Raw genomic sequence first — 12,733 nt, 5'->3', positions numbered from 1 at the left:
GGGGAATTTGGAAGTGGTACACAGCCGGGTATCCTGCGTCGCTCTAAGTTGCAAACATGTGTCGCGAAATTAGTCATTGCCTTGATAAAGAAAGGGACAATCCAGTGCAGGCGAAGATTGTCGCTGGGGGTACGAAGAGGTGTCCAGAAATGTGAGGTTCAGTAGGGTTTGCACGCAGCGCGTGTGGAGGAAAATTGTGACGGTGGGTTGTGACATGCTTATGTTCGCTGCATACGCAGATTAGGTCAGAAAACCTACTGGCATGGCTAAGTTCTGGTGCCGGCGACTTGCTACTTAGACTGTTTCGGGAATGTGTGTTCACCAGCTGACTTAGCAACCAGATCTGGTACCGTAGGCCAGCCGTGACAATAAGCTAACAAGCATAACGACGTTGAGTGTGATGTAAGCATCTGAATAAACAATCAGTGTGAAGCAATCTAGTGATACGGGGAGTTTGGTGGCGGCTCTGAATTTGGACGACGAAGGCGAAAACAGCTCCACGCGCTTTGAGAATGGACCCTCGTTATGCTAACACATCGTCAGAAGTGCGCTTCAAGTGGTGCGCGCTCTACCGACAGGGAAACTGCGACTGGCTTCAGGGGTGGCAATTTTTTGTGGACATGATTTAAACTGGTTATGGGCTCCACATGTTGAGATGAGCATTTTCATGTGCGGCGTTTCCGACCACTAGACGGGGCAGGCGCATCTGCAGCGAGTTTCCTGTGCTGTGCATTATCGGGGTGCCTCAGGGGGGTGCGCAGATTCACCATCAGAAATAATGGCTCTGGGACGGTGACTAACACCATCATGCAGTAGGCAGAAGAGTCATAACCTTCCGTGGAAAAAGATGTCGTGCTGGTATCAGTTGTCGTTCACATGCGAAAAAGACTTGTAAAAATCGAATGGACATGATCATGGTTCAAAGTCCCAAGAAGCAGCTTCGTAATGAGTCACACGATATCAGTCTTCTGCCTGAGCACCATCCGTGGAAAACAGTCATGTGCTTCAGCTCAAGCATGTCTACAATCTTGGATGCATGATGTTGGAATTCATGGGCAATATGCGACGACAGATTCGTCTTGTCAAATCGTAATTCCTTCGCGTACGTTGTGGACTCGACCTCTGGCTCCCTTCTCCCCACTTCCACTTGTGCATGTGCATTAATTACACATGCAACGCTTCAGCAACGGATTCGTTGATAAAAATGATAACTGTGAAGAAACTAAACTCTTGTCGCCACACTGGACCTTCTTCCGCCGCTAAGGAGGAACGTTGTCGGGTTCATAGGGAACTTCTCGTGGGCTGGATTCGATGAGAAATCTGCATGGCGGATGTGTCGCCAAATACACGAGAAACTGCACCTCTGTCAACTGAGTTTTTCCAGTTGCATGAGTCTCCACGTAGCCGGCAGGCACCAATATCTCTGTAGAGGCACAGTGCAACGCCTTCTTGTACAATCTCATATCTCCTATCTAGACGTGGTTAGTACGAACGCAATATGTGTACAGACGAAGAAGTTAGAAGCGGAACAACGCTGAACTTGCCTACATCCTTGTTCATGAATTGCGCGTCTCGTCCTGTCTTATCCGCCCAATAGACGTGTGTCTGTGTACTTGGTATACCGTTGTTTGTATTGTAGAAATACCTATGACTACCCGAAACATTAAGAATTGTCGATCTGCATTTGAGAGGGCAGTCTTGATGACATCCGCTTTCGTGATCAATAGATGCGTCCATGCGACAGTACTTAAACATTTTCTATACGCAGACGTCAACTTCTCTTATCGATGTCAGCCGTTCCAGCCTGTATATCACCGATTACTAATGATCCCTGTTTCTCTTTTGCGAGAGGCGACTGGATACCGCTGCCCAGATCCTAGTTTTTCCTTGCTAGTTTCACTCCGCACTCCAGTGATGAAAATTTGCTACTTGCAGGCTCAGAGTCGACACATATGTGGGATATCCTGTGCACACGAAGACGCCAGATCGGATGCTTTCACATGAGCTCCATTGTGCTGAAAAGTACTTTCGATAACACGACACACTTCCCTTCAGAAAATGAAAGCTCTCTAACTCTGAACGAAAAAATCTTACCGGTACACCTCACTAGACACGAAGAGCTCCGTATATGTAAAAGAGGCTCCCCGTGAAGTACCACAGAAGCGCTAAGCACAAATATCCGACCACCTTCGTTTCTGATTCGATGGGCTGGCTCTCGCAACAAGCAGCTGTCCAGAGAATCAACGGTTCAGTAGGCCGGGTATTTACCAGCCTGGCAGGCTTTGAGGATCGTTCTCCTCTGTGCATGGGATCAGCCGTTGTGGCGGTTCTCTACGGCGTGTTTCGTTTCTCTAGGTGATTCAGACGCGTGCAGGGGCCGTTGTGGCAATCCCCGTTTGTTCATAGGGTTTTGGGTCGAAGACAACCGAAATGTTTCAGTCCTCAGCTTTGACGACTTTTGATGGAAGGCTATCGAGTTTTAAACATGTGCAGGGCACTTCACATCAAAATTGTGTGAACAGAAAACTGGACATGCTACACACGTGTGCACACACCCTCCAAAACAGATCTGAATGCCAAGAAAGCGACACGCTTCTGACAAACAACTGGTGCAACACTGATACCACAAGTGAGCACAAGAGCGATCCGTGCACCCAGCGTGGACATCATTTATCGGGACCTTTGTCTCATCTTTCTTCTCTTTCTCTGCAATCTCCTCGTCCTCTTCTTCTTCCACTGCAAGCATAAGAGCACAAAGACAAACAGCAAGACATTAGAGAGATTCGCAACAGCGAAGCCTCAGGAACGGTTGACACCCTCGCGTCTCCGATGTTTGTAAGCAATGAAAAAAAATTACAAGGACCCATCAACGCCCCACAGAGATCCGGTTCATGCACTTTTCGGAATTTGACGGGAAAGACCGAGCGCTCAACAGTATTCAAAATGAGGACAATTTGATACAGGCGTGACACAAAAAAACCGACACTCGGATTCCAGAGATGACAGCAGGGCGAAGGCGGCCGAGACCGTCGCCCCCCACTTGCCGGCGATTTGACGCGGGCCATGGCCACGACGACTCTTCACAGAACGGAGGCAAGAAAATTTCCCAGAGAAGCGAGGGACCGTAACTGTACAATCAACAAACAATGCGAAGCAAACACGAAATGCTTGGCAACTGACAGAAAGAGCACCGGTGGAGGGGCGCCGCATGTGCAAGGTGAAGTACGTGGGGAGACGAATGCCAATAAACAAGAAAGGGAGAAGAGATGGGGCTTTTCTTCGCATGAAATAGCCGACAGCTTGGCCCGTACTGCAGACTAGTATCAATAAAACATGAGGGTATGAACTTCATTTCCACATTTGGCAGAACTGCACGGACGGAACCGACGGGTTTTCAGCATGGAGCACTAGTATGGCATCCGCGACACCTGCGCCAGAGGAAGCACAAGAAATGTCATTGACAGAAAGACGAAGAAAGAGCTTACCTTCCACCTCATCTTCGCCCTAGCCTTCTTATATCTGCTCGCGCCGTGCGCCATCTTGATTCAAAATTGTTTATGAGAAAAGCATTGCTGTTTCTGGAAAGAGACTCCCGGCCGTTCTCCGCGGGATCCGCGCCTGGGCGATGAGACTTGTCACTCGGTCTTCTGTCGCATGCAGGCCACCAGCACCGCCGCGGGTTCGTGTGGGGCCGAGAAAGGCATGTTTTCTCGCTCTTTTCTCTCTGATCGGCGTTTATACGAACAGCACTCATTTCGCTGTTCAAAACCTGTGCTTCAGCAGGGACTCAGAGATGACCTCGGGGCGGCGAAACTGCGATCCTTTGCAGCAACAGCGGTATCTCCAGCTATTCTTCGTCTTTTTAGAGAAGAAAGATCTCCCCTCAATCGCCCGTCGCTCTGCATGCGCCGCCTAGACGTTGTCCGTCACAAGAAGTTCCCTCATCGTCAGCAGGCGGCGCATGCGCACGATACTCGACCTGTGGAAAGCCCCCCTCGCGTCGAAGTGAGCAGCTTTTGCTTTGCGCACCCCCACAGCGAGTGGGAGACACATGCTTCTCCTTGTCAGAGGAATAATTCTGTTTTTCTCTCAGTTTTTGATCTCCACAGTCAGGCGTTGGGGACCGGCAGTGTGAATCGCGCCGGCGCCGCACAAGAGGTGTCCTTTTGTGTCTGTACTGTTCTAAATATTTGTGCGTCATTTTTCCCCGTTTTGACGGGGTAAAGGGAAACGCTCGTGCTGTGGGAAGGTAGAGTCCAAAGGGAGTTCACCCGAGAGAAACATGGCTTCCCTTGTTTTGGTAGACGATTGCTCGCCCTGAACAGCAGCGGGCACGAGGAGTAACCGTCCTTGTTTTCCGTGGCAAACGATGGTTTAAAAATGCGATGTTCTGTCGAGGCGACGCATTCGCTTCGCGCATTACGGGACAGATACATGGACCTGTTGCCGGTGTCACGTGCCTCGATATCGTGTGTTTGAATGGGACCTGCGAAGACGGTTTCCGATCCAGAAGGAAAAGCGTAAAATGCAGTGATGCTTCATGAAGCATTCCATGTTCCTACGGTAGAATCCGCACGTCTCTCCGTCTGAATAGGGCATCCGCTTCTTCTTTAGTATCCACATACAAAGCCTCATTCCGCCTGTATCAGAAAAGTTTGTCAATGAGTACAACGATTCAGACAAATTCGCAGAGTGCTGGTCAACGTCCCCGTCAGCGTTTCCCGTTTCACACAAAACGGGGCCGCCTCGTGAGCGTGATTTCTACGCCGTACTTGCAGTGTGTTTCCGCGTGAAAATGGCGACGGGTGCTGCCCCAGCTCCCACTGAGGGGCATGTTCGCGTTTCACTGCCGGCGTCGTCTCTCTCCCAGTCGGCTCTCCTCTCGGGAATGCCACTGTTGTATCACCAGTCGTCGCTGTCCACTCTCTTGCTCGCGACTTCTCGGTCTTCAGAGGGTTTTTCCTTCTCAGTGCCCACACAGCTCCTCCTTCCCGATGGTGGCATCGCTCTCGGTTTGCCGCCGTCCTCGTTGCTGCCCTCTCCGGCAGGGACCAGCGAAAGCAACACCCCCAGTGAGGAAGACCGTGTGAATCGCCTTCGGCAAGGACCGGTTTCCGTGTTTGCCTCCGAATCTCCGGGTATGTGGAGTCGACCGGACAGTAAATACCCGTGTTCGTTCACATGAATTTCCGTACTTGTGTGTCCACAGAATGTAGAACCGGCTGCGGGCTAGTCTATTGGCGACATATGTCGGCTGGATGTGAGAGGCGACGCTTACCAAATTATTGATGCGGGTCTGAATAGTGTTTGCGTAATCCAGCGAAGTGCTTGCGATTCTGAAGTCCTCTACAGCAGCCTATCTGCGTGTGGTGCTCAGTCGAGCGCGCGCTTCTGCATACGCTTTATCGGCCACACGTTAAACTAGCTGCTTACATCGATGGTGCCGATTCCTTTGTAAAGACGGGTGCTGCTTTTCCCGCCCATCTTTCGTAGTGCAGCAACTACAATCCCTTGTTCTTCGTTTTCTTTCCTGTATGACCCTGTGGTGTGAAGTGCAGCCATCCCGGCAGAGTGTACTAAATATGCCTTCATGTAGAGCGTGTTCTTTCCCTCCTGTCTGAAGTTATGTTGTGTTGACACGCTGCTTCTGGCGCTAGTTGCGTGGTCTGTGCGCTCGTTTCTCTGTAGACTTCCTCCTGACTCGGCTCCTGTTTTTTCAGAAAAGAAGGTTAGGAGCCAGAGGTCTCGTCTCTTGCTCCTTTTGGCGACTCTGCTAACTCTCGAGTTGTTGAGTATCTTCGCCGTTTTACAAGGTAAGACGTTCTCTTCACTCAAAGCGCCATTCGGTCCGCGACCGGGCGGTGCGGCCAAGGACTCTCGGTGTACCTTTTTCAGAAATTCCTCCTTGTAGAGGCGATTGGGTGGTTTCTTCATTTGGAGGACATGGAGTTTTTGTGGACGCTGCTTTCTAACCTGGGTACTACGGGAATGTGACTGACGTTTTGGTCATCTTCTATCGCAGCGAGAAATTTGTATGCCTTCACGCGTGATTTGAAGAGTAGTTAAGGTACTGTATTTATTTTGGGTCTCCCTTGCAACTGCGTGTATTGTCCCTTTCCGATACACGACTCATGTGGCCTGAAGCTCGCAGGAACAGCTGTGATGGATTTCCAATCCATGTCCTCCGACACACCCGTGGAGAGAGATTTAAACTCACCATCTTTCGACTGAGCGACCTGCGAATTTTCGTCACTTTGGGCCGTTGGCCTGTCCCGCCTCGCGGTGTTTTATTCCTCATGTCTACATTCCTGGTGTGATTTTTGAACGAATATGCCGAGAGACGTTGGTTAACTGCACTTTTGCCATGTATTTACGACACCTTGTATGATGACAACATAAGGAGAGCCGTTTCACATTCGCAGTGTTCCGCGTACGCGATGCTGCATGCGCCGCAGCAACGCCTGGCGACTTCCTTAGATGTCTGACCAAAGGATGGTCGTAGGTGCACTTCTCGGCGGGCCTACTACATGACTGCATTTGTGATGGTTTTGTGTAGTGTAGTGCTTTCGGCGTGATGCTGCGATGGTTCTGTGTCCAGGACATCTTGTCTCGGGGGTTGGTGATGATAAGACAGGATTTGCCGTTTCACATTCGCAGTGTTCCGCGTACGCGATGCTGCATGCGCCGCAGCAACGCCTGGCGACTTCCTTAGATGTCTGACTCACCCCCGGTTCAAGTTCTTTCCTCCACCGCGTACGTGATTGCTCTTGTCTCGTTTTCTAATGCTACGAGTTTGTGCCAGTTGGAATGCATGACGTGGATCTCGGGAACAGGGGTTTCCGCCGCTCCGTACTGCCGGTGGGACCTAGTGGTGGTCTCCTCGGAATTCGAACGGCAAGACCGTTGCGAGCACATTTCGCTATGCCTGTTTTGCGACCCTTTTTCTCGTTCTCCGGGCACGCAGGTGCTTCAACATTTCCTTTTTTCGTCGCTGTTACGCGTGAATGCGATCATCAGTGTGTCTGTAGGCATGACTGGTCTGGTTGAGAGTGTGTATAGTCCTGTATGTGTCTAGGAATGTTCTTTGTCAGTGGCCAGGCCATGGATGTTTGTGCACGCGACCATTTTGTGGCATACGCTTTTTTCAGGAAAGGACGAGTATCCTATTTTCCCAGAGGGTTTGCGCATGCGCCTGCACGTTTTCGGAGACGTTCGCGCTTCGCCGTTCCGCTATTCGTTCTACATCGTCTTGCTGGTCTTCTGTCTCTTTTTGCCCGTCGCGGTGGCCGGGGCAGTAATTTTCAATCGCCGACAGATGTGCGCCATTGCGGAGAGAGATGCAAATCCACTGGGAGGCGGCACTGCCCAAGCTTTTCCTTCTGTGTTGCCCTCGGTGGTGATTTCTGCATGCGTGGTTGTGCTCACGGGGATTTGCATTTTCGCAGGTCTGTTTGTACTCGAGACGTACTTGGATCTTCTTGTTGTTGCTCTTTCTCTAATGTTGCGTGTGGTTCTCAATCGCCTGAACTACCTGTGCCTTGCTCCTCATATCTTTCTTGTTAAGGCGAACAACAGTATGCCATAAGGGAGGGATGGTGACGCGTTTCGTTACATCCATACGGGAGGCACAGAGGCCTTTCAAAGGGCTCTGTTTTTTTATGCACTGTCTGTGCTTCAAGATTCTGAAGTATTTCTTTTTAAACAAGCTGATACTGTTTTTCACGTACTGGAAACAGTATTTGGAAGGGCGCGCCGTTGGATCGAGTGCGCCTGCGACAAACTTTGACCAACGTTTCGAACCTTGATTCGCCCCTAAGCAGGTGTTCAATCTGCGCTCAGCACTACGGGGCACGTATTCCAACACGAACGCAGAGCTCGTTTACCGTAGCCTTTAGTTCATGATTGGTGAACTCCACCTTCCCGGTTGCACGGGGCGGCTAAAAGTATTGGATGTCATTATTGTGCCGCCATTTAATTTTGCTTGGAGTACACGTCCACCTCAAATATATAGCGATATATATATTGGTGTTCTGCGAATTCATTCCGGACGCCAGCGTTATAGGCACACCGTGTTCAATGTTTCGCTGGTATGGACATGCATGGGTGGGTCTCTTGGGTCACATTTAGACACTTTGTGCCAATAACGTCTTGGAATAGATGCCGCAACCAGATGCATGGAAACGCGTGAGAAATGTTCATCCCTCGAGCCTCACAGACCTTGCAGGAGCAACTCCACTTCGTCTTGATCTCCATGGAGGGTGTAGCGAATATTGTCGGCACGACTGCTCCGGCCGCTAGCGATACAGCGACCCACACTGTCAAGAGCATTAGTGGAATCATGTCTCGCAGTCTCAGAGACAGAGATGCGATCACTTTTTCTACTATTTTCGTGATTGGCATGCAAGTCCAGGAGCGAGTCAGATGAAGCGCGCACCTCTTCGCTAGCCCGTGCTGGTGACTGTTGTCGATGGCTCAGGTTGTGTGGCGTGCCGCGTATTTGTGGATCTAATTTTCTGTGTGTGGACATTGCGCACTGTTTGGTCCCCTTTTCGAACAGGGAATCCTTTGTCCCTTTTCTTTTTTCAGCTGAAATGCCTAGCGAAGATGATGAAACAGCTAGGACAGGCTTTTCGATTGGCAAATCAGATGTAGATGCCAGCTTTCGGAAGTGATCATGCGTACTTGTTTCCCTAGGAGTACGAGGGAGTGGCCAGCTCGTGTCGCTTCCAGTAATTGCATTTTTGTTTGGCGAAGGCTGAGGATTCTTCAACTTTGTTTGCGGTTCTACACAGTCCGAACGCCGATCTTCTTTACGGGACCCGCTGCACTTTGAAAGTGTCGTGCATTTAGTGTTATCGCACTTCAAGCCGTCACGTTGAGTCGAGGATTGAGGAGGCAGGAACTCCCAGCAGGCAGCTGCCATACTTTCACGATTACTTTTTGTTTCCGAACACAAAGCAAGGGAGCTTCGTTCTCCGACTGCTGGAGGGTCCTTATCTCTACTCGCATGGTTCCAATCCTCCAGTCTTTTCTGGGATGTCACAGGAGAATTTTCTTTCTGTTCTGCTCGGAGTTCGCGAACAGGCGACTCCGTTTTAGTAGCCGTGTCGACGATTAAACGCTGACAAGATGAGGAGCTGCTACTGCAGTCGCCAGGGGACACGCTCAATGAAGGGCATGACAGTGACTGCAGCGATGCTTCCGCCATTCCCGCCATTCTTGGCGACGCCAAGCTTCTTTGCGGTCTTTGCAAACAGGAAATCTCTTGCTGATACTGAAGCGCGAGGAGTTTCAGGCGCACAGGCTCTCGCATGGAGAATCTCTCTCGCCCTTTCACATCCTCAGTAGCGCAAGACTGTTCATCTCTATTCGATGAAACTTGTTTTTCATTTGGACATGTGACGCCCATGGTAGAGGCGGACAACGCAGAAGGGAAAAAGTTTGTCGCTGCGGCCTCACTGAAACCATTTACATTTTCTGCTACGGTAGTCACAGAGCGAGTATGGAACCTCTTCAACAAGTGACCGTGCCCTTCATCGGTTTTTCCATGAGAGCCGGATCCCACCTTCACAGGCGACTTACAATTACGATTCGAAGCAAAGGTGGTTACGCTGTTTGCGGGATTGCACGGGTTGTCTGGCGAATGGCAGCCACTCCGTCGTTCCACATTTTCCACCGTTTCTAGCTCTCCAGAGCAATGCGGACTCGTCCCGGACCTTTTGCTTCCACGAGATTCACCTTCGCTTTGGCGATGTCGCAGCGCTAGACCTGCTGGCGCTTTCGCATGTCGGAGGATGTGCTGCCGCAACACCATTATTTCCTGCTGCAGTCGCTTTTCGTTTTCATCCTGGCGGCTGCCTACCGTGAGCGGCCAATGCAACATCTCCAGGGCTTGGTTTCGCAACTGATCATTTCGTTCGTTTTTCCACTTATCTTGGACCTCCTGTCTTTTCAGCAGGCGCGCCAGAGACTCGGCTTTTGCGGCAGCCTCCTTGGACCGTAATATTGTATTGAGACGAATTCTCTCAATCAAATGGGTTCTCTGCTGCTGGAGATCTTCGAGACGCTTCTGTTGCAAGCCCAAAACAATCAGAAACTGCTGGGCGTAGTCATGCGAAGCCAAGGATGGGCACAGTGATTTTGAGGCTGCCGCGGCATGCCTACCGGATAAAACCTCTCCTGGTGTCTCCTCTTCCCAGTCACCGCCAAAGTTTCGCTCTTCCTCAGAGAAAGAGTAAACTTCCATGTTTGCTCTCAACAAGCATGAACGGTATGGTTCGTGGGTGCGCAGGCGATGCCGCTTGCGAGAAAACACGCGTTCTTCAATTCGTCTTGTCCGCTCACGAGAGCTTAGAGGACTGTCCCTAAACGGGAAAACAGATGCAGCTAAGCTCATGAAAAGGAACTTTCTACTTGGTGGCATCACCTCAGCTTCGTACTGTTGCAAAAGATGACTTACGAGTAAGAGGGAGGGCATGCAATGTCACAAATGGAGCCTACATTGCCGGATTTGCGCCTACATCGTAATTTCAAAGCTCGCGCTAACTGTCAGAGAAAACGACGAGATAAGAGCCTTTTGTTAAGGCCAGAGCAATTGAACACAGCGGGGATGGGCTGTCTATGATTTGTTTTTCTGTTACACTTGGCAACTGAAGCTGAAAGGTTCCAAATGCAACGTAACCACCAACAGGATGGAGGGACGCCCAGCCGTACCCCACAAACAAGCCGAAACAAATAAACAAGTGAAATTCTTTGATAAACACGATGTCTCACCACATATTTCAGGTGGCCACTTGACGGAACTCTGCCTGTACGTACCACGTTTGAGGTGATGAAATCTCTTGCGCCGTTCCTAGACCTGCGTATACGTGAAAAATCATAAACAAAACGGAAGCTTCTTACCCGTTTGATCCCAGACTTTGAGTCACCGATGTCATCGTGGGCTCGCTGGGGCAGGTGGGGCGAGGTGGGGACGCGAACAATCGTTGCTACGCCGCCCTTCCTGGCATTGAAAAGAGAAATCTGGTTTCGTCTACACGCGGGACATCGAAAGCGAAGAGAACGTCCGACATCGTGCAAGCCTCGGCAGACTTTCTGCTATACCTAGTGTCGATTGTTCAAACCGATGTTCGGCAAGCAGGTGATTCAAATGCTCTCCCGATTGAAGCGTTCATAGGAGGGGAAGAGTTTTTGAGTTGATTGGCGCGCACGGACGATCACTGCACTGATATATAGAGATATTAAGACACTCTTTGGAAAAGGTCTTTTGCGGTCCCTCTTTTACGCCGTTCGAGAGAGAAACGGACAACCAGAATAACTTCTGCCGCGACCGGCGGTGGGTTTCTGTACTAGCAACTGCACACTAAATTATGGTGCCTGAATCTTCACACAATGCGCACACGACAGGGCACGCACAGCAATGTGAAATCTAATACACATGCCTCCGAACTCCGTAGCGTTGTGAATGTGTCTGTCATCGTGGCACTCCTCTGACAGTCACGTTTCACCGGAGCCCCTCGTGTTTACATATCGAGCGTACCAGTCTGCACACTACACATAGAGAGCAGAAGTGGTTACCAGCTTGTGCTCCCATTAATATAAACACCGTTCTATCAGAACTGCAAGACGAGGTCACAACTGCAACCGTAAATCGCTGCTGCTGGCTGCCCTATTGGTCGATTGTTTCGACCCTCGTACAGAAGGGAGAACGATTTAAATCAGAGAGCAAGATCTTGTTCACTTGTCGATTGAATGCATAGCAACTTTGCAGCACTATAAAGCGGATAGGCCACCCTTTGAACGCCATGAGGCAGATCTTGGGTTCGCTGTCCGTCCTCATTAGTTGCTGGTCCAAATAAGCGGATGCCTTGGTGAACATCAAAAGTCTCCACTTTGCTCGTGTGACCATTTAGTGGATCTCCTGAACGGATGGTTAAGCCAAGCTGCCACCTCTGGAGGATCCTCAACTTTCCACGTGGAATGGAACACTATACTCAGCGCACGTAGTGTGTGTATTCGAAGAACTACTGTTCTTCCACTGGAGTACCACAGCATAGCATTGACCTGAGCCCTGCCAGATATACATACGCACTGCCGAGTCAACAGCACATCACCGGAACTAGAAAAAACAAACTTTCTAGGGGAGAACGAATGGAGGGGGGGGGGGACATACATGCATTGAGGTGCCCGAGTGAGATAGAACAACCCGCATTGCGATTTTTGTGCACTGATGTAGCACGTTGACGAACGAGTAAGAAATACTGCAGCTACTGCTTGTATTTGCAGGCACGCAGTTAACTCGTACGACGACACAAACGCAATCACGCTTCCGGACAAAGGACAGGACAAAAGAGACGATGTGTTCCTCGTGCCACGTGACGAAGCCACCGGTTTGGAAGTCCCCCGACTCCGCAGAAGCTGTCTGACATGGAACTACTGCAGTCAGCCATACAGCTTGTAGCTTTTTCGGAGGTCTGCACTGTGAGGAAGTGGGTAGGGAACTTCGGTGGACGACAACGGGGCAGCGAAACCGCGGAACGTCTAGGTCGCTCCCGCAACCCTCGCACGAAATGCTTGGAGGAGCACAAATGCCTGTACACTCCCCTATGGCTAGATGCAGAGGTTTCGGCATTCTACGAAGATGACGAGCTCTCAGGCTATCTGTGTATACACAAAAACTTACACATGTATACACAAATGCATACGTGCATGAAGTTGCTCTTGTTGTACAAGC

General features: G+C 50.4%; 3 protein-coding genes across 3 annotated transcripts; 1 reads left to right on the top strand and 2 right to left on the bottom strand.

The window, feature by feature from the left end:
• Positions 1-2,346: 2,346 nt before the first annotated feature.
• Positions 2,347-3,678, bottom strand: TGME49_213580 (hypothetical protein). Its single transcript, XM_002371054.2, has 3 exons — positions 3,486-3,678; positions 3,045-3,078; positions 2,347-2,736 (listed from the first exon to the last, which is right to left on the bottom strand). Exons 1-3 carry the CDS (start codon positions 3,537-3,539, stop codon positions 2,480-2,482), a joined length of 345 nt encoding a protein of 114 aa, XP_002371095.1. The 5' UTR covers positions 3,540-3,678; the 3' UTR covers positions 2,347-2,479.
• A 388-nt stretch (positions 3,679-4,066) lies between these two features.
• On the top strand, positions 4,067-8,311 carry TGME49_213570 (hypothetical protein). Its single transcript, XM_002371053.2, has 3 exons — positions 4,067-5,138; positions 5,721-5,813; positions 7,149-8,311. The coding sequence occupies exons 1-3, from the start codon at positions 4,796-4,798 to the stop codon at positions 7,583-7,585; spliced, it is 873 nt and encodes a 290-aa protein (XP_002371094.1). The 5' UTR covers positions 4,067-4,795; the 3' UTR covers positions 7,586-8,311.
• TGME49_213560 (hypothetical protein) lies at positions 8,041-10,863 on the bottom strand. The gene has a single exon (XM_002371052.2). It carries the CDS (start codon positions 10,475-10,477, stop codon positions 8,210-8,212), a length of 2,268 nt encoding a protein of 755 aa, XP_002371093.2. The 5' UTR covers positions 10,478-10,863; the 3' UTR covers positions 8,041-8,209.
• Positions 10,864-12,733: the final 1,870 nt, after the last annotated feature.

This window comes from Toxoplasma gondii, chromosome V (assembly GCF_000006565.2).
Source record: "Toxoplasma gondii ME49 chromosome V, whole genome shotgun sequence".
NCBI lineage: Eukaryota > Apicomplexa > Conoidasida > Eucoccidiorida > Sarcocystidae > Toxoplasma > Toxoplasma gondii.
The sequence above is the reverse complement of the archived record's forward strand: the minus strand, read 5'-3'. Positions and strand labels throughout refer to the sequence as shown.